The sequence below is a fragment of the Vombatus ursinus genome, unplaced genomic scaffold (assembly GCF_900497805.2).
Source record: "Vombatus ursinus unplaced genomic scaffold, bare-nosed wombat genome assembly UNPS02009975.1, whole genome shotgun sequence".
In the NCBI taxonomy this organism is placed as follows: Eukaryota; Metazoa; Chordata; class Mammalia; order Diprotodontia; family Vombatidae; genus Vombatus; species Vombatus ursinus.
Genome location: NW_020949753.1, coordinates 5,833,090 through 5,860,544, shown reverse-complemented (window position 1 = coordinate 5,860,544; position 27,455 = coordinate 5,833,090). Strand labels below are relative to the sequence as shown.

At 35.2% G+C, this 27,455-nt stretch overlaps 1 protein-coding gene across 1 annotated transcript in view; it reads right to left on the bottom strand.

The window, feature by feature from the left end:
• MAPK10 (mitogen-activated protein kinase 10) overlaps positions 1–27,455 on the bottom strand; it is a 112,870-nt gene that overhangs the window by 27,938 nt on the left and 57,477 nt on the right. The window contains exons 4-8 of the mRNA XM_027853383.1: positions 24,467–24,596; positions 21,395–21,453; positions 17,677–17,815; positions 16,535–16,700; positions 13,472–13,543 (exon numbers count right to left, since the gene is read on the bottom strand). Coding sequence (XP_027709184.1) covers positions 13,472–13,543; positions 16,535–16,700; positions 17,677–17,815; positions 21,395–21,453; positions 24,467–24,596 — 566 coding nt within the window. The remainder of the gene's footprint in view (positions 1–13,471; positions 13,544–16,534; positions 16,701–17,676; positions 17,816–21,394; positions 21,454–24,466; positions 24,597–27,455) is intronic.

Sequence of the window (27,455 nt, the reverse complement as noted above, 5' to 3'; positions counted from 1 at the left end):
TGATGTAAAGCAATGAATAATAATTCTTTAGGAGTCAGATCATAAGTATTAATGTAAATCACATGTGTATAACACATGAGAGACAAAAGGCATCCTTATAAAAGGAAGAGTGTTAACACATTGTGTGTCCTATAAATATATAGATGTGTTAATACAGAAACTTCTAAGTTGATTAAATATAATTCACATGAAGAGCACTTCCTTCTTTTAGCAACCTAGATAATATGAAAAGATGTACTTCTTGCATAGTTAACTATGCCCTACAAAACATTCAATTTTGCATCAAGGAAACTCGGTAGCGCAAGGGTAATAGTTTGTTATTTACTATTGCAGGATTTTTTACTTCAAGCCAAAAATGAGGATTAAGTGGTTACGTGACTTACAGTTACATCATCACTTATCAAGTGTGCCGTGCTATAAATCCAACATGGCCATTGTTTGCCATGCTATCTAGCCAACATGGCCATCAAGCCTACGCTTAATAACTATTTTTAAAAAATCATAAGTGTACTTTCATTAACTTAGCGCCATAGTACAATGAAGTTTAAGGATAACTTTTTATTATTGCAGAGTGAGCTGAGCAAGTAAGAAAAACTGTACACTTTACTCTCCATTAAAAAATGCATATATTCATCAAAAATTATAATGCATCTTGTTTTGCAACTAAACCGTTCTAGTAATTTTCCCAAGGAATCAATTTCCTTAAAGTCCTGAATATATTAGAGGAAAAAATGAGGCAATTAAAAAAATAGAGATAATGCAATCACTTAAAGGTATGAAAATATAAATTGGAGTAAATGAAAGTTAACATTGACATTTAAAAATTTAAATACATGATAACTTCTTTGGATTATGTCTTGGATGATACTGCAATATGATTCTTGGTTTAAAAAATAAACAAAAATTGGAGACAAAAAGAAAGCAAAATGTTTTCAAAGGAAATTTTGAGTGCCCACACTGCAAATATACCTCATAGGATAGTAGATTTAGAGATAAACCTAAAGGTTTAATAAAATAGATGGATGTTCAGTGAGAAGCATTTGAGATATTCCTGACCAAAAAAAAAGCAAAACAGAGTTGGTGACTTCTGCACACCATAAACAGAAACATAAGAAAGGTAAATGTGTACAATTATCAAAGAAAAATAAGTTATGAAATACATGTCTTAGTGTTTAAAGGTTATTTTTATCTAAAGAGAAAAGTTAACTGGGACAAAAGCAGCAGCAATAACAAAGGATCATAAAGAGTTTTAAAGAAGCACACAAGGGAATCAAAATATAAGTGGAATTTAAAGAAATAGAAGTGAGGATAAAGGAGCGCAGCTGAAGACCTAAACTAATACTAAATAGCACTGATTTAGCACTTGAGGGTTTGCAAAGCACTTTACAAATATTATCTACTTTTTTCCTCATAACCTTGGGAAACAGACACTATTTTTATCCTCATTTTACAGATAAAGAAATTGAGGCAGAGAGAGGTCAAGTGATTTGCCCAGGGTCACACAGCTAGTAAACGTCTGAGGTGGTATTTGTCATTTGTCAAAAGTCCGAAGACACTGTAATGCAATAGTAATAGGACACTGCCTATCAAAATCAAAATAAATGAAGTAGAAAATTGAGAATTTAACAAATTGGTGGAGAAATTAGAACTAAAGGACAATCGCCTTTTAAATGGAATCTTTCAAGCATGGATTTATACCTCAGCAGCAAATCTTATCTACATATACATGTACATAACATATTAAGGCACAAATAAATTTCGAATAAATGTAAAAAAGGAGGAATATGTAACAAAATCTTGTATAGATCACAGCACAATGAAAATATTGAATATACAGAAAACACACTGGCCAAACTGGACTTATTAATGAAATACCAAATAATTGATAGATCAAAGAACAAATCATATAAACAATAAATATGTGAAAGACAATGCTAATGATGAGAAAGCCTACCAAAATTTCTGTGATGCAGCAAAAGCAGTTTTCAGGGGAAAAATTCCTAAAACATAAATTAACAAAATAGAAAAAGATAGAATTAATAAACTACAAGCAATTTTAAATATCATAAATCCAACATATAAAGAAAACCAAAATGAAAGACTAATAAAATTGAAAATTTTAGGATAAAATTTTATCCTAAATAGAATATAAGTTAGCCAAATGCATAATATCCTCTATGTTATAATACATACTATAATAATTAATGTAATAAATATGAAATATCCGAAACATGAATAATAAGAAAAGAAAACAAAGTTATTAAATTTGAAACAAACAAGATGAAACCACAAAAAAAACAGGAGAAATAAAAATAATTTTCAAAACCTACTATGCACAATTATAGACCAACAAAACTAAAGATTAAAAAAATAGATTATTTAAAAAATATAAAATCCTAAAATTAAAGAACACTAATCTAGACAAAGAAGAATCAGAAAGAAATGAACACAATAGCCCAGTATTTCATAAACCCCAAAATATAAATCACCTAGGAAAGATTTTCTATATGACAAGAATTGCTAGGAAAACTGGAAAGCAATGTAGCAAAAATTATATTTAGAACAATATCTTACACGATAAACCACCATAAATTCAAAAATGAAAATGTGACCTGATTAAATATCAATCCATAAAAAAAGTAGAAAGCAAACAATCATATCCCTTTTACAACTATGGGTAAGGAAAAATGCTTAACCAAAAAGAGATAGAGGCAAAATACAAGAGACAATTTCAAGAACACAAAATTGAAAAAATTTTAGAATGACAAAATAAATGTAATTAGGATAAGAAATTATGTAGCCAACTGGGAAAAAAAAAACTATCAAATATCTCTGATAAGAGCCTGAATATGAGAGAGACGGAGAGACAGAGACAGAGACAGAACTCTAATAGGATTCTAATGTGTGTGTATGTTCTGTTGCTCAGTTGTGTCTGACTCTTCACGACCTCATAGACCGTACCGTCCCTGGGATTTTCTTGGCAAAGATACTGGAGTGGTTTGCCATTTCCTTCTCCAGTGGATTAAGGCAAACAAAGGTTAAGTGACTTGTCAATTCACCTTTCTGAGCACCTGTTTCCTCATCTGTGAAACAGTGATGGTGTTAAATGTACCATTCTCATCAGACGGTTGTTCTGGGGAAAGGACTTGTTACTTAGTGAACCTTAAAGTGTTAAATATAAATATGTTATCATTTTATCATGAGGATTGCTTGAAGGAAATGGAGGTTTGGTTTTTTTTTTTTCCGTAGAACACTTACAGAAATACAATAGCTTCTACAAACATTTTAAGGACTATTGTGTGAAACTAAGAACTTTTTGTTAGGCTGCATGGGAGACAAAGAGGATAAATGATCGGCAGTTAAAAGGAGGCATATTTTGACAACATAAAGAGGAAACAAATGCCTAATGATTGGAACTATTTAAAAAAAATGGTATGAGATAGGAACCTTGTGAGATAGTGAGCTCTCTGACATTGGATATTAGAGAATTGATTCCTTCATTCAAAGGCAGGTTGGACTAATTGACTTCTAAGTTTCATTCCAACTCTGAATCTATGCTTTTCTAAGTTGTCATTCAACCGAATTTGAATTATGAGGTAGTTATTTCCTTTATAAAAGGATTTATCATAATATTGGGAAATTAGTGTCATAAATAGATTTTAAAAGATCAAAAAAATTGTGGCTAAATCTATCTGGACAGCTCTATGTGGAAGTTATATTTAATATATAAAATTCAAAGCTACCATTGGGAATTTAACATATGACTTGACTTGCAAAAAAGTTACCTTACAATTCTTCAGAAATAAATCTACTACATAAAATAAGACATGTATGCTATAATATTTTCCAAAGAATAGCATAGTGAAAATTATACACGTTATTAATTGTTACTGTCAACTTTGGAGTAGTTCTGTTTGTAAATTTCTTCTATCTTTTATGCGTATTTAAAAAATCTTTTACAGAGTATGTACAGCTCCCACACACCTGTATTTTCCGATGCCCAGAAAATAAAGTGTACTTCTAATAAGTTTGTTTAAAGAAATTACACTTCCAATTTTTGGTTCAGAAAAATATGATCATGGAAGGAACACAGAAGTCTTCAAAATGCTTGGTTTTTTTTTTTTTCCAGAAAAAAATTAAAGTAAATGAAGGCTTACATTACTCTAAGCAATTATCAAAAGTCTGAAAATTGGATAGTGAGTAGTGTATAGTCAAGGCTATTTCTTGCTCACACAAATCCCATCCTCCATGCAGTTGCCAAAGAGATTTTCCTACAGAGCAGGTCTGAGTACATCACTTCCCATTCCCATGCTCACCCCCACTTCAGTAAACTCCAGTGACTCCCTGTCCCCTCCAGGATCAACTACAAAACCTTCTTTTGGTATAGAAAGAAAGAAAGAAAGAAAGGAAGAAAGAAAGAAAGAAAGAAAGAAAGAAAGAAAGAAAGAAAGAAAGACAGAAAGAAAGGAAGGAAGAAAGAAAAAGGAAGGAAGGAAGAAAGGCAGGAAGGAAGGAAGGAAAAGAAAAGCTTTCCTGATCTAAGAAGTCAAATATTGTGAGAGCTTAATTTTTAAAAATTAATAAGTAATGTGGAAGTTAAAGAACTACCTCAAATCAATCAGCAATACCTAATCAGTGAGTTCTAAGTAGATAACTGTAATGATAAACTTTATTTAATTGACCAAGGATAGGGAGAAAAGGAGTTCAGTAGCCCTAATGGACAAATTGTTTTGGAACCCTGTTAAGGCAGTTAAGTGATACTGGGGGTAGAGCCCTGGGCCTGGAGTCAGAAAGACCACAAGTTCAAATCTGGCCTTAGACATTCTGTGTGATCCTGGGCAAGTCATTTAACCTCTGTTTGCCTCAGTTTCCTCAACTGTGAAGTGGGGATAATAACACCATGTTTGGCCAAAGACAAAACAAAACCATAAAATAATAACCAGTGTGCAAATTAGAGGCCAATCTTATCCAATGATTAAAGTATGCCAATGCATCATAATTGGAAGACATCTTAAACTTAATATAGTATATTTTACAGAGAAGCTAGGACTGAGATCTGAACCTGATACCAATTCTAACACTCTTTCCACTACACAAAGGCAAAGTGATCAGAAACCACCTGTGTATGCTTTAAAGTAATAAAGTTGAATTTCTTTGAAAAATAAGACAGTTCTGATTTTCCATAATTCAAACTATCCTTTCTCTGATAAGGGTGAATGAGTGAAGATTTTACTACTATGGGAAAAAAAAAATCTAAGAACTGAATATATTATTTATTAGGAAAGGATGAGAATAGATATTACCATTGTTGCCTCATCAATAATTATAAAAGAAACCAAAGCCTAATTAGCTGGTTTTCAAGAGAAATTCTTACATGAATATTTGCGGGGGAAAGAAAGGGAGAAGCTGTAATAAACAGACTGATTATACTTGGGAGAGAACATGAGTAATTGAATAAAATCCTCCAATAAATATTGATATTGCTTCAGGTACGTTAAAGAGTAAATCCAAATTTTAAAACCAAAATTTTCTTAACAATATTTTTACTTAAATATCTTCAGTTCTTAAGAAAATCTCTAGAGCATTTAATTAACAATTGATAATTACACAGCAAAATACATGATGCAGATGGTTCCTGTGGGGTTGGTAATGCTAAAGTGTGGCTAACCTTTCAGTATCACACATCATATTTCCTAGGTGGTATTTACTGTGCTATTTATCTAAGATTTTTAACCAGGATACAAAGATGTTCTAACGTGGTATAGGCTTGTGAACATTTGGCTTTGTGGTCTTTAAGAAACTTAAGAGCAGTGAGATGGATAGAGAGATAGAAAGATAGATAGATGGATAGATACATAGATACATGGATGGATAGATGTGTATATAAAAATAAATATAACATAATATCTATATATATTATTTTATATTGAGATATAGCATGATTGTTTAAAAACTTGTTTGATTCAAATATACCTAGTGGCTGTCCAAAATATATAGTACAGCAAAGATATGTTGAGATACAGATATCTATTTAGATAGATATCTATTATCTATATGTATGCATATATGTGTATATATGTATGCATGTGGTTATGTATGTATATATGAGTGTACATATATACATGCGTGTATATGTATATGCATGTATATATGTATACATATATCAATAGGAAACCCTCAAGGGCTCACAGGGAAAGGAATGAGGATAGCGCCTGTTTCCACCAACCAGTGCTAGAAGGATGTGATTGGTGCTATACTTTTAATCATTTCTCCAGTGATGTACCCTAGTGATCATATGTCAACTAAAAACAAAAATGAAATGAAGGTAAACAAGAACACAACAGCAGAAGAACAAATAAATGAAGACGTGTTACAAATGTATTACAAAACAGGACGCCAGCTTTCTATTATCTGTATCTGATGACGGCCTTTGGATGCCAACAAAACTGGCATGTAGGCCACCGAGCAGAATTTTCCCCTCATTACTGTGTTATTGAACTAACATTAGCTACTCTTGGGTAGCTAATATATGCTAATGTAACTTTGCAATTCTAATTAAATGATTCATCTTGCCTGCCTTTCCAAAGATTAATTTCTATTTATTCACTAGGAACCTAATGATTTGTAATATAAATGAGTCTGGACTACATACTTGTTTGGAAAAAATGCAAACTAGTTTTTAACCTTATTCTTTCAAATAATGTGCTTAAGAAAATAAGCTGAGATGGCAAAAGAAAATGTGTTCCATATGAAATACATTTATTCTTGTTTATAAATTTGAATTAAGTGGAAAGGTAATTCTAGTTCAAAAACAAATGGTTTGGAATATACTGCCTCAGTTCCATTAAATCCTATCCATGCAATGTTTCTAAATAGAAAGCCTTGTATTTGTCTCGTAATCAATCACATAAAAGTATTTATTAAGCACTTATCATGGCCTAGCCCAAGAGCTTGATTCTTTACATAAGTATGGTTGTTTTACAATGGTAGTAAAGACTAAATTTTAAAATGGGACAGTTCAGTACAAAATAAACATGTGCACAACTGAACTGCCACCCTGAAATTTAAGGTGTATTAAAATCACGTTTTATTTTATTTGCTGTTATCTAGATTGTAAAATTAGAGAGAAAGAGATGAGCAGAGATAGCTAAGGAGGGACAAATTGCATAAAGCCATACAAAGAAACAGAAATCTCTCCCAGTATCTAATAGGTTTCTTAAATAATACCAACATTCTATTTTATTATTATTATTATTTTTTTGGCTAGGCAATGGAGTTAAGTGACTTGCCCAGGGTCACACAGCTAGTGAGTATCAAGTGTTTGGTCTGAAATCATATTGGAACTTAGGTCCTCCTGACTCCAGGGCTGGTGCTCTATCCACTGCTCCACCTAGCTGCCCTCCAACACTATTTTAAAAAGAAACCCGGGGGCAGTTAGGTGGTGCAGTGGATAGAGCACCAGCCCTGGAGTCAGGAGGACCTGAATTCAAATCTGACCTCAGACCAAACAATTGACACTCACTAGTTGTGTGACCCTGGGCAAGTCACTTAACCCCAATTGCCTTTTAAAGAAAAATCCTAGGAGAGATTATTCAGGGAATTTTCCATTTTCTCACTTAATTCTATCTACTATCCTTCAATATTGTTTGCCAGTTCTATTAAAAAAGTTCAAACTGTGTGCTTAACTACATAATACTGTAAAAGAGAGTAAGCATATAACTTTCCATGTCATTTGTATTCTACATAAGTCACTTGGTATGTCATCTCTGCTTAAAAGAGAAGCACGGTATTAAAATATTGGTTGTTGTTCAGTCATTTCAGTCATATTCGACTCTTCCTGACCCCATTTGGGGTTTTCTTGGCAAAGATACTGGAGTGGTTTGCCGTCTCCTTCTCCAGTTCATTTTGCAGATGAGGAAACTCAGGCAAATGGGGTGAAGCGACCTGCCCAGGGTTTCACCGCTAGTAAGCGTCTGAGACTAGATTTGGACTCAGGGAGATGGGTCTTCCTGATTCCAAGCCCAGTACTCTATCCACTGTGCTCCTAGACGTCTATGCACGTCCCATAGACATCTTAAATTCAACACGTCCAAAACATGTCTTTTCCCCAAACTCTCCCTCGTACTAACTTCTCTATTATTGTCGGGGGCATTGCATCCTCCCAGCCACCCAGGCTGGCAGCCTTGGCAGCTCCTCACTTTCTCTCAACCCACCACTCCCCCGCACACATTTAATCCTTTGCCCTGTCCTGTTGATTCAGTCTGCCTCAGCATCTTCTCCTGTACAGATGATCCCCTTCTGTCCTCTGGCATGACTGTCACCCTGGTCCAGGCTCATTCCCTCATGGCTACACTATGGAAATAGCCCCCAGGATGGTCTGCCTGCCTCAAGTGTCCCCCAGCTCCACTCCATCCTCTACCCAATTGTCAAAGTGATCTTCCAAAGTCTCAGTTTTGACAGTATCTCCCCTGATACCCTCAATAAACTCTGGTGGTTCTCTATTACCTCCAGAATCAAATAAAAAAATTAAAATTAAAAAAATTATATTTGACATTCAAAGCCTTCACAACCTCTCCCCATTTAACCTTTCCAGTCTTCTGATGCCTTATTTCCCTCCATGTATTCTGCAAGCCAGTGACCACCATCTTCCTTACTATTCTTTGAATAAAATACCTCATCTTCTGATTCCAAGTTTTTTCACTGGCTCTCCCTTATGCCTGAAATGTTTTCCCTCCCATCTCCACCTCCTTTCTTACCTGGCTTCTTTCAGGTCCTAGCTAAATCCCATCTGCTAAAGAATCCTTTCCTGGAATGCCCTCTGGCAATTCACCTCCAATTCATCTTACTTGTACATAGTTGTTTGTATGACTCTTCCCCATTAGACTGTGAACTGTTTCTGTCTTTCTTTGTATCCCTGGCACAGTGTCTGGGTATAAACATTTAATACATGCTTGTTGATAGGACTTGACTATATATTTTTATATGTACTTACCTTCTTCAATAGAATGTAAGCTCCTTACAATAGGGATTATTTCATTCTTTGTACTTTTACCCCCAAGGACAGGGGTGGGGGATTGTGGCCTCTAGGTCCTCAAGTGCAGCTCTTTTGACTAGAAAGGGACCTAGAGGGCCACGCATGGCGTGGTGTCGAGGCGCAGATTCCCCACCCCTGCCCAAGAATCTAGATCTGTGCCCCGCCCATACTAGGTAGTTAGTAATTACCTGTTAATTAATTGATTGATCCCATCTGAATAAAGAAATCAGCTACTTTAACTTCCCAATTCCTCATTCTACTTCCTTCCCCGACCTGCTCCTCTAAAATTCAGCTTCACACAGAGAAGTCTTGTGATCAATCGCCCCCAACATTCCCCTTCTATGTCATGAACTCCATTCAGTCTCCTTTCCTCAAGACTCTCGCCACTCCGATTCACCCTTGAGTCAGCTACCGGGGTGATTTTTTCTAACGTTGAAGTCTAACCATGCCACCCCTGCCCCCTGCTGCGCAATGAGCCCAAGTGGCCCCTATTATCTCCAAAAAATCCTTTCTATTTAAAGTTCTTCATGACCTCACCTTACAGTTCTTCCTACCTCTCGAGCCTTCTTAGATTTTACTCCCTTCCATATGCTCTACAATCCAGTAATTGAACCCTAGGTTATTCCTCACATGCAATACTACATCTCCCAGACTTTGGTTAGCTTCCATGCCAGGATTGCTCTGTTTCTTCACTTCTTAGTTTTCCCAGCTCTCTTCAATATCTCCTGCAGGAGCCCTTTTAAGACTGACTTTCCCCTATTCCATATCTCTTGCACATGCATAGTTTTTTACTTGTTGTCTCTGCAATTGGAAGGTGAGTTCCTTGAGGCATGGTGGTTTTCCCTTTCTTTGATGGCTTAGCATCGCTCCTGGCCCTTAGTAAATACTTGAGGATTGACTGATTGAAACCCTCAGTTGGCTAGCTAGCTAAACACTGCTAGTTTGTGGACTGTCTTTCCAGCAGTCTGGCTCATTTATGTTCCCCTGGTGTTCATGTAGATCTTTGGCATTGCTAATATGTAACCCCAGTGTGTTCCTCTTCCAGTTACATAATGACATTTCCATCAAGCAAGGTTTTCGGACAGTTTGTTTTCTATCCTTTTCTTTCAATAAATCCCCCAGAAGAAGATGTCAGGGTGATTTGATTTCATGCCCCACAGCCATCCCCAAGGGCAAGATGGCCTTACACTAACATTCTAAAACTAATTATAAATTTAATGAGATGATCTGATTGTGCAATTTGATTAAACATAAGCTTAACAGAGCCTCTGAAATTTTAAAACATAATGTCGACACAGGAAACATCTGACTCTGCATTTTGTACACATAGAAATATGAAGTAAATAATATTCATGGAAAATAAAGTTTGTCAAACCTAGAGAAAACAGATGGCTCTCTCCTTGAACACAACTACCAAATTATCCCTTTCTCTTTATAGTTTACTTCTTATGTCTCAATGTCTGTTTAACGAAGAAAGTCATGATAATTTCAATTTTTTTATAAAACTGTAACAAAAACATTCTAAAACAAGGTAAAATCTTCACTATATATGAGAAGACAAAACTGAAAGTTAAAACGTCTAAATATATAGAATTTCATGCCACAGAAATAGATTGTTGTTCCTTTGTATAAAATCCCTTTCTTCATTTCAAAATGTACTTTCTTCACTTTCTCTATGGTCTATCAAAATGCTCATCTTTTTATCATCAAAATTTAGGTATTTCTGGAGTCAATGAGAGATACTGATTCCATAACCATCGATGAGCTGGCCCTTTAGTCATTGGATAAGACTATTCCTAAGTTTACATCATAGCCTAAGTAAGTCTTAGAGCTTTGAGTTCACCAAATCATTTGGCAAGTTAGCTGAGGTTCCTTACAACTCCTTGTTTGAAAGTCTAATCAAATTAGTTTTGTATTATGGGTATATAGTGTTTCACAGCTTACAAAGTGCTTTCACATGAATTATCTCATCTATTCCTTACAACAACCCCAAGAGGTTAAGGCAGTTATTATTATTATTATTATTATTATTTTACAAATGAAGGAACTCAGTCTGAAATGTTATTAGCTGTAACATAGCTAATAAGTGAGGTCTCTTCTTAGGAAAGCTTTTGCAAAGTTTTCATGATCTTTCTCCCTGTGATATTCTATCTCCTTCAGATTTTCAAATAACAATGAAAAGGACAAATATAACAAGCAAATAAAAGCAGTTCGCTAGTTTTTCCAACAAGTCATTTCTCAGCACCCCCACCCCCAAAGTCCTCTAAAACTATACGTTATAGAACATTTGCTGGTCTGCAAATAGAATAAGGAGTTTCCTACAACAGTGTAATCACAAGACAAGACCAGGGATAAAGGAACATGGGATGAATGAAAGTTTAAACCTATATAATTGGGAATACAGAAAAATGCTATTGCAGGGCAACTAGGCAGCTCAGTAGATGGAGTACTGGGCCTGGAGTCAGGAGGACTGGAGACAGGAAGATCTTCCCAACCAGACACTTCAGACTGTAAACACCTTGAGGGCAGGGAGTGTCTTTCTTTTTCTTATTAGTATCCCCATCACTTAGCACAGTGCATACAGCAGGGGCTTAATAAATGTATATTGAACTGAATTGGTTGCTGAGTGACTTCTCTTATTCTCTGCTTCCATTTGTTTCTCTGCTCAGCCTGACACTACTAAAAAGCATCTGGAGCATTTTCAACCTTAGCTGATAAAGTTCTGGAATCTGTCCTTCTCCCTTTCTCTCTCTCTCTCTCTCTCTCTCTCTCTCTCTCTCTCTCTCTCTCTTTCTCTCTCTCTCTCCCCCCCTTTTCTCTCTCTCCCCTTCTCTCTCTCTCCCCTTCTGTCTCTCTCTTTCTCTCTTTCTCTCCCCCCAGATAGTTATATTTGACTCATAATCATACCACAGTTTTGCTATCCATATCTCCCCAATTTATAACATTCAGTTCATCAGATTCAAAATCATCAACTGCTTGTCTCCCAACCAGATCAATCCCCAGCAACTAATTCTATGAGAAAACCCTTTCTCTCTGGTCAGACTTAACTCAGCAACAAACATTAAAAGGATAATACATTAAATACCATATAAGGATTCCCAGTTATCAAAGAACTGAAATGTACTAAAATATAATTAACCTTAAAACTATACTGAATCTAATTTAATCTTTTTATTTTAAAAATAAAAATGAATCCTTTTAATTCAGAATATGCTTAGGTGTCCTGTGAAATTTTAGTCATCATTATGAACATATATTATTATTTTGCTATAGATTTATAGAAGTGCTGGTCATTAAAGTGTTCTGGCTAATAAGCTGCCAAATCACCAAGCGCATCTATACTTCAGAAAAATCCAGCTTCTTATCTTTGGATTATAGATTGATAGCTTGAAAAGACCTTGAAGGCCACCTAATCCAACCCCCTCATTTTACAAATGGGGAAAGTGAGGCCCAGACAGTGTAAGTGAAGACTTGCCCAAGGTCATACAGGTAAGCATGGGAAGAAGGATTTGAACCCAGAGCCAATGCTTTTTCACTGTTTCATACATATGTGAATTTTTAATACATTTTTATGAATCCATCCCATATGCAAATCCAGCACCTTAGTTTTAGAAAGGTCTTAAAGTCAATCATTTTCCTTCTGTCTTAATTTAAAAATAATTATCAATTTATACAAAGCCAAGATATCTCCTCTAGCAAAGTCAGGTAGAATACAGTATAGGCAATATTGGCAGGACTCATCAATAGTAATGCTTAAAATGCTAACTTCAATGGGGAAAGAATAATGTTGGTGGCCACGGCTCTTGAGAAAGGAACGTTCTATTTCTAAATCATAGAGACCTTGAACTACTGGAAAACCAACTGTTAACATTTAAAATGTATGAGCCTTTTTTTTTTTTTAGGAAAAAATGCTATATTGACCCACAAAGGAGCCCACATTGCATCGAGATAAATTTAAATCCATGATGCAATGGCAAGTAGACAATTATATCAACACAAATTCACATTCCTAAAAATGATAAAAGCAACAAAAAGTCATATAAGGAAAGGAACCAACATATTGGGGAAAAGGGTTAGGGTTCTGTTTTAACTGATATAACAATGTTACCAACTTTATTTACCATTCTTGGTCTAGATTTTCTTCTTTTGTGTAACACAATAAGTACATGTAGCATTGTTTAGGAAATAAGATGAAGTATTTAAGAAAAAAATGTAAAGTCTGATTAAAACACTCATGGTATTATTTAATTTTCGTCCTGTTTTTTCTCCAGGCACTGGTCAAATTCTTGAATACTGTCATTATTATTATTATTACTGTCATAGTTACCATTGTAAGTGAACTTTTTTCTCCTATCTTTTCAGTCCTGGTATATACAGAATAAATTTAAGAAGCTTAAGATAAAACAGGCAAAGCTGAAAGAAAAGGCAGAAGGATACAATCCCTTCCTGGAAAGAGGATTTTGTGGCGAACCATTTCTCCCATAATGCATCCTACAGACCATATATCCACTAGAACAGCAGAGATTCGGGAAGTGAAGAAGGGGAGGGAAAAAAAGCAAAGTTAACTAAGACAGTTTATTCTTAAAAGGAGGGGGGAGCAGGTTGATCATAAAATACCATTTTTTAACTTCCCACATAGCAAGGACCAAAAGAGAGCAGAAAGAATTCAGTAGCTAAATACATGGATAAAATAGCTGCAATTGTGAGAACTTAGATAAAATCAATAAACAATTCTTTCTTATTTTGAGTATTTCATTTAAGTTAGATGAACAAGCTTTTTTTTTTTCCTAAGAGATCTTCTCTGACATTGGTAACAGGTAAATAAATCTGGAAGAAAAAACCCAACCCAGACAAGCTAAATACCATTAAGATCAATCAATTGAAAGGGTATTAACATTAAAGATATCTGTAATCTTTCAAAACAAAGCAATCCGCCGATAAACTACTGAACCCAGCTCAAGAAAGGATTGTTGTGCTTTTAAAATAACTATAAAATAACTCTGAAATAACTATTGCTTGAGTATGACTCTTTTATCTTTATCCATAAGGGGAATGAAGAGAATATAAATCAACCTGAGTAGGGGATTAGTGCCATTTTCAGAACTGCCTAAAAAGAGAGTGTGCTCACAATTGGAGTTCACCAGACTCGGGCTTTGAAAAACTGTAAAACCAGCCTAAAGATCTCTGAAGAATCCCAACCCCTGATTGCTCATGGCCTTACCCTTCCCTCACGGGAGTTGGCAATATTTATGGGACAAAATTTAGGCACTGTTCTTCCATTTTTCATCTTCCAAAAAAAGATGATCTAAGTCAAAATTGATAGTAACAGAGCATTTTTATCACAGAGGCAAAATCAATTTGCCTCTTTTTCTTATCCTGATTTTCCAGAAAGTTTATTTTGCCAATGAGAACTCTCACTGAACTGCTTTTATAGGTTCTATAACTCCCCCCCCCTTTTTTTACTCCCTTTTATTATGTAAAAAAAATTAAAGCAAGGAATTTTTTTCTAAAATATTTCTTTTAGGAAAAGAGGGGGAAATAGTGGGTGCTTAGGATGGTTGGGTTGTCTGTGGCATATGAGGGATAAACAGCTCCCTTCTGCCTGAAAGCGTCCATGCTTCCAAGGAGAGTAGAGGACCAGATGTTTGTGCTTAGTAGATCTGATACAGTCAGCTACGAAATAAAATATAAATTTCTAAGTCACTAATTTAAGTGCTAATGAGGGAAAGAGAAGAGTGGGAAGACCTCATGTCAACGTTACTGCATGACTCTGAAGAAAAGAAATGGAAGAGGCGAATTTAGGTCTTCAATTACACTTTCCATTCTCGTCTTTCTTTTTAAAATTAGTTTCCCTTTAATCTAGAAATTTTATTTTGCTAAGTTTGAGAAGATTCCCTCAACTTACCTCATCCTCACCTCTGGCTTCTTGTTTTTCCAATAATACATACTTGCCTTTACTTATTACTTGAAGAAAGGACTAGAATTCCACTATCCTTAATAAAAATGTCTCAGAACTCAGATCGTGCTGCCCTTAGTAACTGTTATTGTCAAGATTTTCCAATCGGCTGGACAATTTTTTCTCTTCTAAGCAAATGCATCAAAATACCATCCAGAACGTGTTTTCTCTAACAGGTACAACAATTAATGTTCATCTGCAGAACTAAATGAGAAGTCAATGACGTTTTTTCATGACAGACAATAAAAATCGGAGTGAAATGAAAACTTCATGGGTATTCATTTCATTAACAAACTAAGAAGGCAGTTGCTCTTTTCTTAACAATTACATTTTTTTAAAGGAAGGAAGGAAAGAAATAAGCATTTATTAAGTGCCTACTATGTGCCAGGCACTGTGCTAGGCACTTTACAAAAATGATCTCAATCTATCCTCACAACAGCCCTGGGAGGTGGGTGCTATCATCCTCATTTTACAGGTGAAAAAACTGAGGCAATGATTAAGTGACTTGCACAAAGTCACACAGTTAGGAAGTGTCTGAGTTCAGATTTTAACTCAGTTCTTCCTGACTCCAGGCTCACTGTTCTATCTACTGCACCACCCAGCTGCCTCTAAAAAAACAAAACAAAACTGTCTTTTAAAATGAGAATTATATAGAAATAAGTACTGCAGCAGCCTTTTAGCTATGAGTTTATTTCAATATACTGCCTTATATCCAAAGTTATCTGGTCAAAGTGACATGGTAGGATACTGCCTAATTGAAGTTATATTTAATTAATTAATTGCATTTCTCAGTTAGCATAATTTTATTTGATAGATTCAATCTGGAATATATTTTGGAGATATACTTATGTCTGATAATTTTCATAAATACACATTTTATTTTAATAAAGAGATTTTCTTGAAGGAAACAAATAGTATAACAGACATCTATTCTCAGTTGAAAAAATTTATTGTATTTTTCTAAACAACTGAAGTCTTTAATTTCACTGACAGGAGCATTTAATAATTAAAAATGACTTCATATCCTGAACAATTTATTCTGCTGACTTATTATGGGAAAAGGAAGATGACATTTCTGCCAAAGATTTTGGAAATCTGTTTTTAATTCCTTATTGAATCATCTATCTGTGAAATGGGGAAAAGACAATGGATGTAGTTTTTTTTTCCTTCTTTGAGATTCCAAACTGAAGGACAGCAGTATTTTGTTCTTACGACAACCTAAAAGCAATCTGTCTTTATTCAGCGTCTATAGTATATGCATGATAATTACAGACTACTTTTATAATTGCTTAGTCAGATTCCCTATCTAGAATTTCCTTCTTATCTGATATCTTGTAGACACTCTCTAAAAGGCTGCATCTCTGAGGTTTCCTTTTGATTTTAAAAATTAATGAGTTCAAGTAGAAATTTTGAATAGCAAGCCAAATAGCCTTTTAAAAAAAAAATTGTGAATGTCAATAAAAGAGGCCTCTTCTTTTTCATTCCTTAGAAGGTGAGCTCTTTTTCTTGCTATGTTTTGGGTTAGCCATGGAGGCCATCCCTACCATTCTCTTTGTAGCCCATTCCCAGGATGACTTCTGGTGCTCTGTAATAACGTGTCACCACATACGGAGTCATCATGAAGCTGGTGCCTGCAGTCCTGGCCAGTCCAAAGTCCAGAATTTTCAATGTGCAGTCAGACTTCACCACAATGTTACTGGGCTTTAAATCCTGCCAAAAGGAACAAAGCAGAAAAAGCCAACAATACTGAAAACATTATTTCCTTCTACCAAATTTGCATAAGTTGGTCAGTCACACTTATTGAGTACCTAGTACCTTTAGCATTGGGTTTAAGATGCTATAGAGAACTGAAAAGGAAACAAAATATATTATTTTTTTGTTTCTGCAAAACCTTTTTAATTTAATATAATCAATATTATCTATTTTATATCTCACAATGCTTTCTATCTCTTGTTTGGTCATAAATTCTTCCCTTCTCCATAGATCTGACAGGTAAATTATTCTTTGCTCTCCTAATTTGCATACGGTATCACCCTTTAGGTCTAAATCATGTACCCATTTTGAGATATTAGTCTATACCTAGTTTCTGCCATACTATTTTATGATTCTTTTGACAACCAATTTTTGAGTTTATTCTTTTTTTAAAAATGCCTTCAGGAGCATCTTTATATCCTGAAAACAAATTCACTGCTATCTCTATATTCCTTAAAAAAAAAATCAGAGCTCCTTCTGGGAAAGAAGGGCTTGTTTTCCATCCAATTGATTGTCATTCTTTCAGTTTCTCTATGTAGCCACATGGCTACACCTGACAGTTTCTATTTCTCATCAAGTGTTGAGAAAAGGGCAAATGAGGGCAGTTCACTTCATTCTGTGAGAAATCTATCTCATTTCAGTAGCACCTATAACCTCTGTCAATCAAATAACTGGGAAGGAAGAGACTGCTTCAGATGCAGCCTGCAGAAATTGACTCTCAAGGAGATGATGAATAACAGAAAATATGATCTCTGCTATAATCACTAGTTTTTTATTTCCTTTGTAAACATGGAAAAGGGTGCATGCTGCTTAGTCACAGATTGACTGGTGCTAAGAAAATCCGTAATTATTATTTGTTCCCTTCCCAAACATTATATCCCTTCTTTGTAATTCAGAGGTAACTTATTCGTCTTTAATAATTATGGGTTCTTACCCTGTGGATGATCCCGGCAGAGTGAAGGTGCTTGATGCCACATAACATTTGGTACAGGAGGTAAGACATGCGCTCATGATCCAATTCCATTTGAATTACCTGACACAAGTTTGCGTCCATCAGTTCCATCACAAGGTAACTAAAGAGTAAATCCTCGATGTTATAACCAGATTATGAGATGTAGAAATCAATTTTAAAAGCATGATTGAAATGCTAACACAATCATATTAATCATGCTGGAATCTTTTCTGAAATCACTGCTTATTTGAACTTTCCATTTCTTCTAATCGGCAAATGAAGAACATTAAAAAACATCTTTAAGAATGAAATTGTAGTAACTACCAGTACCACAAACCTAGGTTTGTCAAGAGGAGCACTGTTTTAGCTAATGCTGAATTCATTTCCTTGTTACCTGTCTCTTTCAATAATATCTACTTCTTAGCATTACAAACAGGAAGAAAAGTTAAAGTGGCTCCTTGTAGGAAAGTCTATGCAACACATTGAGGGCATGGCTCAAACAACTGAAGTAGGGGTGATGTCTACAATCAATTGCACTGAGGTAAGATTTTTATTTCTTTACCTCTTATCAAATCTTGATTTTTGAAGGTAAGGGTTCTCCCTTTTGGGAGCTTATAAAGCTCTGAGGACAGGCAAATTCTCCTAAAGAAAGCAGTCAAAGATTTTTTTTTCTCTAGTCCAAAGACTAAGAATGTGAGGGGCCCGCTTTTCTTTCTTTCTTTTTAATTAAATTTTATTTCGTTTTCCTAAAGATGCATCCTCTATATCCTTTTCATTCTGGAATATCATATTCCAAGCTCTCTGCTGCTTTTTAGAGGTGCCAGCTAAATCTTGTGTAATCCTGCCTCCTTGACAATTCCTGGCTGATTGTTGTGTTTTTTCTTTGACTTGTAAATTCTAGATTTGGGCTATAATATTCCTGGGAGTTTTCATTTTGGTGTTTCTTTCAGGAAATGACCAATGGATTCTCTCTAATTCTACTTTGCTTACTGATTCTAAGAGGTCTGAGCAGTTTTCATTTATGATTTGTTAAAAGAAGATGTCTAGACCAATAATTCTTAAATTTTTTCTTTGTTCTGTTTTCCAAGTCAATTGTTTTTGCTCTGAGTTTTGCTACTTTACATTTCCTTTTATTTTTTTTTTTTAGTCTTTTGGCTTTGCGTTAATTTTTCTTTTTCTTTTTGTCTCATGAAATCATTAGCTTCTATTTGATCCATTTTAGTTTTGGGGGAAATTTTTCCCTTGAGTAGGGTTTTGTTCTTCTTGTGCCAAGTTGTTAATTCTCCTTCCAAATCTATCTTCTATAGTTCTCACTTCTTTTCTCCTTTTTTTCCCTGCTAGTTCTCTTATTTGGTATTTAAACATATTTTTAGAAAATCTTGCTTCATCTCTCATAGGAATTTTGGTTGGATTTCTGTTCAAGCTGTGTTTTTCTTTGAGTCTTTGCTTGGAAGAGGGAGTCATTCTCTCCTTTGGGGTTTGTGTCCTTATCATCACGATGGCTTTTGATGATGGCATCCTTTTTTTGTTTGCTCATTCTTCCAGCCTACTTCTTGATTTTGGACCTTATGTTAGGGTTGGGCTCTGTGAGCCAGAATTGAATAGTGAATAACAGAAATGCCAGTTGGCACCTGCACAAGGTTGGCTCTGCCTCATTTTTATTCCCTCCTCTTTGCTTTTTTTTTTCATGAAGTTTAAAGTTCTGAGCTTTAAGCTAAGAAAGAGAAGGCAGAGGACACTCAGAAATGAATATTACAAAACTATTTGAAAAGCTCTTTTTAGTTCTTGTGACCATTAAACTTTTATGAATGAAGTTTATATTTAGAGTACCATAGTCATTTCTAAAAGGAAATTATAGTGGAGATTTCTGAAATAAGAATACAAAGCAAAGGTAGTGGCTCATTCGAGAGCTCCAAATGAAGGTATACACTAGAAACAGAGAAGGTATACATCAGTTCCAGTGCAGCCATTCTTAGGAGTACATGAATCAGCAGAAATATCACATCTCCCCCACATTTTCACAGCTTCCTATTTGACTCACTGTCCCACTAACAATAGCAGCTCTTCCAAACATTTTCATTCCTCCTCAAGCCTCCCACAGCTCCCCTTCCCCTCCCCCTACCTTCTCAGCTAAGAATTTTGCCTCATATTTCACTGAAAAAAATTGAGACCATTCACTGAGAACTTGTTCCCCCTCATCTCACATTAATGCCTTCCTCCACCATTTCCTCATCTCTGCTTCCTGACTTCCTAGGCTTCCTTCAAGTCTCTGCTAGAATCTCATCTTCTACAAGTGGGTAACTTCTGGACTGTTTTTATTGTGGTTCCCTCCCTCTGTTGATTATCTCCAATTTGTCATATATATAATTGGTCCATAATCATCTCCCCCATTAGACTGTGAGCATCTTGAGAGCAGGAACTGTCTTTTGCCTTTTAGCAGAGTGCCCAACACACAGTAGGTGCTTAATAAATATTTATTGACCAAGTGACTGAGTAGAGATTCTGCAACATACCAAACACAATGGGAGTGGACCCAACATCATCAGAAGACATCTGTGACCTTATAATATCAGAAGCATTAGCTGTCCCTTCAAGCATGTGCCCTGGTGAAATATTCTCCTTATTTTTGTGCCTCTCCAAAGTTCACTATGGCCACATAAGTTTCCTTCATGTGTGCCCTTTCATGCATGTTCCCTAGGTGTCCCAACTCCTTCACTGTTAATGTATCTATTTTGGGGAGAGTGTCCCTCAGGTTTATGCAGGAAACATTTTGTTTCCTGTATTGTTTCATTAAATGCCTTTATTTTAAATTAATTACACCTTCTGGCTGATTTGTAACAGTAAACATGTTGATGGGTTCTCACGAGGTTTACAGGGGGATACCAAACCTCAGAGAACCTCGAATCTGGGGGAGCTTGCCCAAGGGATCCACATGTCAGTTAGAGAGTGCCCCCTGTGCTATATAATGTGTCGGAGAGATATATTTGCTTTCTTTTCCTCATTCTTCCTAAATATCTAAGTAGAATAGCAAAATCAAAGGCTACTACAAGGTAGAAAAACAGAGAAAAGTCTCTTTGAAATATTTCTCTTACAATGAATGGGCACATTTCATAGTGACTGCTTCACATATTAATTTTATAAAGTAATTTCCAGTTAATAATCAAACCTTACTTTTATATAGGACTTTACAGCTTTCAAAAATATGTTTAGCTACTATCTTACTTGACTATCACAATAATTCTTTCAGATAGATAGGTCAGTCATTATTTCTCCCATTTTATAGATAAAGAGACTGAGACTCAGCTAGATCAAGTGACTTAGCTAAGACCAAACGTTGAATGTCATGAGTCATAGAGCTGGGAGAAAATTTAGCAATCATCTTTTTTTTTTTCTTAACAGGTGAAAATTGGGTCTAGAATTCCTGCTTCCTGATGCTTACTTACTTCAGTGTTCTTTGTCCTAAACAATAGAACACTATCATCATGAGTATTCTCCAAACACACACAGAAAAGCAGAACCATATGGAGATCATAATGTATTTGTTTCATTCAAACCCAGCCCTTCAACCTCTTTTCCATCTTCAAAACATAGTCTAGAAAGAACAGCACCTGCTTACTGATTAAGAATCATTGTCTTTCCCTTTTCATTAAGCTCTATATCTCCTATCATGTCTTGAACTTAATTACTATCTTTTACTTACACATCTTGGAACTCTTCCAGTGATTTCTGTGGTGTGAAGACATTTAATAAACTGATAATCTGAAAAGAAAGAGGCAAGACACTCACATTTGAAATCTATTCAACAAGAATTTTTGTTGTAAACTTTTTTTTAAATATGCACTCTACACTATGACCAAAAATCAGAATGTACATTTGAAAAGAAATAGAAAAACTCATTTCATGGAAAGAAAATTCAAAATTTCTCTATGCAATCACCACAAATTCTAAGTCCTGGAAGAACAAAAATCAGTTCTCCATGGACTTATGAAGGCAATGGATTTTTCCTTCAAAAGAACCACAGCGTGCTCTAGTTAAAAGGGTTATATGGGGAATAATCTGCTTCTCTTCTTCATGCTACACAACTTATACTAATGCTCCTGTGGAGTGTGTGGTATAGACACATATGTCTATTAATTGTTTCTCTTCTTGGATGATATCAATGGTTAATTAAAATGGGAAATTTATCAAAATGTGTCAAGGGCAAAAATTTGAGGTCAATTTTCCTTTCCTGTTTCTTGATTTTTGTGTTCTTTAGTTCTTTTACTAACTTAGTTTTAAGTAATTTTTTTTCTAGAATATAACACATTGATAAAGGTAATATATGGAAAAGTTATTTAAGGAGTGTGACCCTATACACCAGAGAATGCCAGATACAGACTCAAGCATAGAGCACCAAGAGTTATGAATTATCTCCTCTCTCCCACACTCGCATGTGTGACTCATTACCATGCACTGTGAATCCACTCTTCTTGCACTTCTGTGTGTTCTTGTAGGATAGTATGCCCTAGGCTTTTTGGAGAAATGTTTTGTACCAAGTGTTCTTTCTATACCTTCTCAGTAAATATCTTTTCTAAAATCTTTTTTTCTAAAAATCTCTAAAATTTAATCTGGCTGATATATTATTAAGAGGGAACATACCAGTAGGGACTCAGGAACTACACTGCTAGAAAACAAGCCTCCTCAATGTTCCCCCTAAAACTTTGAGAATAAGAGATAGCCACCATTAGGGATATCAACTGGATAGCACGAGTTGGAGGGGCAGCCAAAAAGAGATGCTACATATACTTCAGGAAAAAACCAGCACCTAAAATAAAATAATAAGAACCTAGTATTTTCATATAATTTTGGAGGATTTGCTACCAAATGGCTCCTTGAATAAGAGGTAGATTGCCCAGCTCCCACATGCATATTCCAGTAAAGGCCTGAAGTTCACACCAGACCAAATAAAAATCAAGAAATTCAATGAATCTTCCACTCCAGGACCGCACAAGAGGCCATCCAAAATTCTGAGAAGAGGCTACCAACAAAGGTAATGCCATTCCAGGGTAACCTCCCAATGTTTACAGATCAATAGGCCAGAGAAATATATATCCTGCAAGGCTTCCTATCTGGAGGCAGCAAGATTTAAAGGACCCTAAAAGAAAGCCCCATGGTTCTTGAAAAACCATGCCCTAGGGAGTAGCAGCAGGTAATGACTAGTACTGTGCTACCATTCTCAAAACAGGGGCTCTAAGATCCCTTACGCTCTGTCCTGAGAGACCAGAGAATGCCTTGAAGATCCAGCACTCTGAATTTCAAAGATCAAGGTAAGTCCCAGGAAGTGGACATGATACATTGAACTGAAGAGCCAAGGCAAACTGAAGAAGGACTAACTACTCCACCCAAAAGTGCATCTGGGATCTTGGCCCTGGCATGAAACCCCAAATGAGTAATTAAAATTCTGACATGAAGAAATTAAATACCAGCCAGTATCAATTCTTTTTTTTTTTTTTTGCAAATCTAGAGATTCTCCCCAAAAAAGTAAGTAGCTCTGTAAAAACTGTAAGCAAAGACTGAAAGGAAAAAAAATGGATTTTCCACAAGGACTCGATGAATAGCTAGAAAAAATGAAACATGAAATTTTAAAAAATAAAATAAAAGCTCTCAATTAAAGAACTGGAAGGAGAATAAAGAGTTTGGAAGAGAAAATAGTAAACCTTAACCAAGAATTTCCATGAAAATGAAAACAGATCAAACAGAAATCAATTACTCCATGAAAGAAAGCTTCCCTCCCCCCAAAAAAAGATTAGAAAAAAATCAAAAGATTGAAAAATGGAAGAAAATGCAAGATAGTTGATATAAAAAACGAATGACTTGGGAAACAAGTTAGGGAGGAATAATATAAGAATGAATGAACTTCAATGAAATCAATAGACAATCAATGAAAAAGCAGGATTAAAAAAAAGTTTGATCACCATGTTTCAAGAAATCATAAATGAAAACTGCCCAGATTATTTAGAACACGAGGGTAGAATAATCAGCTCATAAAAAAGACTCCTCCCCGCAAAATTCTAGAAATGTCATCACCAAAATTCAGAATTCTCACATTAAAGAAAACACCATTTTTTTATACCAACCATCACTGAGAATTGCATACAGATGAAAAGTTATATCAAGTATTACAAAAACTAATGAATGATTCTCAGTTATCCTCATACTCAAAATGTGCTATTGTAGCAGCAATCTGGACTATAAAGAATTGGAGAAAACTCTGTATAAGATGGTAGCAACTTAATCAATGATTGAAAAAAATTATACCTCATACTATTCTTAATGGCCTATCCATTACAGCACCATGTAGCATATTGTTTGCATTATAGGTAACATTCTAAAGCAGGTGTACATTAAAAAGTAGGAAGCTAGCAGATGGCGCTAGAACTGATGAAGAAATCTGTCATAGTTTCTATTGATGATGAAACTGGTATTATAAATATGGCTTTGAAGTTTCTGAGGCTATACTGGTCATATATAACAGAGTAATCAAAGAAGGTTAATTTCATTCTAATGGAATATCTACGATATTAATCGTTCAATACCACATAGTTTTTAGAAAATTTTAATACAAAAAGCCATCATGAGGGTAGTGAAATTCAATACAAAATACAGACAGGAAAAATGATCTTAAATTATGGGCACCATAGAGTAAAGTTGTTTCCCATACTTTTCTCCCTCTAATTTTTTTCTTTTTCTTAATAAACCAACTTTCCAGCCCCAACAGCAAAAGAAAACTCACATTTTTATGATTCACACACTTCATGAGGACCAGCTCCCTATAGGCTCGTTTGGCATGGGTTTGGTTCTGAAATGGTCTGCTGAGCTTCTTAATGGCCACATTTCTGTCAAGGACAGCATCATACGCAGCACTACAGTGATCACAAGCAAAACATAAAATGCAAAATTAATGACAAAGCAAATCGTAGGAATTATGCCTCTTAAATAATACATGAGGTGAATGGATAGACTTCAGCATGTGATCTCTAAGAAAACAGATGCAAAACATACTCCAGAGAAATTGTAAGAAATGTTTGCACTAGAACAGTGATCTGCATGAAGAAAAACATTCATGCTGTGTGTTGTTTAATTACAACTTGTTTTCCTCTCATTTTAAAATTTTCTTTTGCACCTATTTTGGCTTTATTTACTGTTTTTCTATTTTTAAAAACTGAACGTTGTTCAGTCATTTTTCAATCACATCCAACTCTTCGTGACCCCATTTGGGGTTTTCTTGGCAGAGGTACTGGAGTGGTTTGCCAATTTATTTTCCAGATGAGGAAACTGAGGCAAACATGGTTAAGTGACTTGCCCAAGGTCACACAACTAGTAAGTGTCTGAAGACAGATTTGAACTCAGGAAGATGAGTCTTCCTGACTTCAGGCCCAGCACTCTATCTACTGCGCCACCTAGTTGCTCCCAAAATTCAATACTGAGGTCAGTAATATTTTCCTTTTCTATTTTGCTAATGCATTATTTTAGGGACACAATTTTCCCTTTAAGGACTACTTTAGCAGCATTGCAGAAATTCTGGCATGTTGTCTCATCATTATAATTATTTCTAAGGTTGTTCTTTGACCCACTCAGTCTTAAAGATTTTATTCACACACGCAACTCATCCCCATTCAATAGAATCCAGTGGCTTCCTATTACCTGCAAGATCAAATATAAGAATCCTCTATTTCACTTTTAAAGACCTTCACAACTTGGCCTCTTCGTTCCTTTCCAGTGTTCTTGCACCTTATTCACCTTCACATAAACTTCAGTCCAGTGACACTGGCCTCCTTGCTAATCTCTATATGCTACTCTTCACCTCCCAACTCCTAGCATTTCCCCTGGATGTCCCCCACGCATGAGATTTTTCATCCTCATCTTAACTTTCTGGATTCTTTGGCTTCCTTCAAGTGTCAGTTGAAGTCCCACCATCTGCAAAAAGCCTTTCATGGTCCTCTTTAATCTAAGTGTCTTCCCTCTAAGATTATCTCCAATTTATTGTGTCTATATCCTATTGGTACATAATTATCTATATACTTTCTCCCTCATTAGACTGTGAGCTCCAGGAGAGCAAAGACAATTTTTATTTTTTGTTTTTCTTTGCATCTTTAGCACTTAGCAAAGTGCCTGGCACATAGTAGGTGCTTAATAAATGCCTTTTGATTTGACTCATTAAATCTCCATTTAGTTCTGTTTCTTTTGATTGTGTTCCCTGGACTAATTATTATTTTTTTGCATTATGGTCTATAAAAGATGTGATTTAACACTCATACTTTTTAACATTTATTTCTAATTTCTCTGTGCTCACACACACACATATTTTCACAGTGCCAAATATTGCTAAGTATGTATATTCTTTAGTGGTCACATTTAGAAGATGCCATTAATCTTCACACTCTAAATCTCCAAAGAGTTTATTCAGGTCAGTATTTTTCCTTTTGTTTATTTTTCTGTTAGATTTGTCCAGTGCTAAGAAAGAAACATTAAGGTGTCCTGCTATTAGTGTGTCTAGATGTTGTTGTCTTTTTTGAAATTCATTATGATTAATATTGTAAGGATAGTTCACAATTAGGAAAATAATTAATATAATTAATCATAATAAAAGTAAAAGCATTTAAAGTAACATGATGGTATTGATAAATACTGAAAAAGTCTTTGAAAAAGTACAGTGGTTATTTTTGCAAAAAAAAAATCTAAAAAGTATCGACATAGAGGGAACTTCAAAAAAATTTAATATTGAAAGGATTTACCTAAAACCAAAAGTTAGCATTATACATAATGGTGAAACACTAGAAACTTTCCAAATAAATAGAGGTGTAAATCAAGGCTATCTCCTTTCCCTGCCTCCCCATTATTTGACATAGTTATAAAAATGTCAGCAATAGGCAATAAGAGAAGAAAGAGAAATTAAACAAATAAAGAATGAGAAACAATATGCTATAGAAGACAGGATGCTAGAAAAAGTCCAGAAGATCTGATTTTAAATCCTTCCTTAGACATATGTAACCCTAAGCAAGACACTTAATCTCACTATACCTCAGTTTTACCACCTATAGAATGAAAAGGTTGGACTCAAGGTATTTAAGGTCTCTGCTAGCTCTAGTAGAGGTGGGGAACCTGCAGCCTCGAGGTCATGTGTGACCTCCTGGGTCCTCAAGTGCCACCCTTTGACAGAATCCAAACTTCACAGAACAAATCCCCTTAATAACAGGATTTGCTCTGTAAAACTTGGACTCAGTCAAAAGGCCGCATCCAAAGACCTAGAAAGCCACATGTGGCCTCCAGGCCGCAGGTTCCCCACCCCTGTCTAGCTCATATGACACTATGACAGGCAAAGAAAAGACAAGATTATCCCCATTTGCTGATGACAGCAAGTCCTTTACTTAGAAAAGCTTAAAGCAGGAAAGAAATTAGTTAAGAAACAGTTAAGTACAAACCCACAAATATCAACAGAATTTCTAAATCATTATTAAAAAAAAATCAGGAGAGCATAACAGAAAAGAAAGTACAGTGCAAAATAACCACTAAATCCATAAAAATATCTGTGACTAAATATAGCAAAATACACTCAATATCTGGATAAATATATTTATAATTATATAAAACACTTCTTAAAGAGATAAAGAAGAACAAGTTTCTGAAGGACTATCCAATGTTTATGACTGTGTTCTGCCAATAAAATAAAAATTAAGGTTCTTGGAAGTTATTTTGTAAAGTATTATGCCAATCAAACTGCC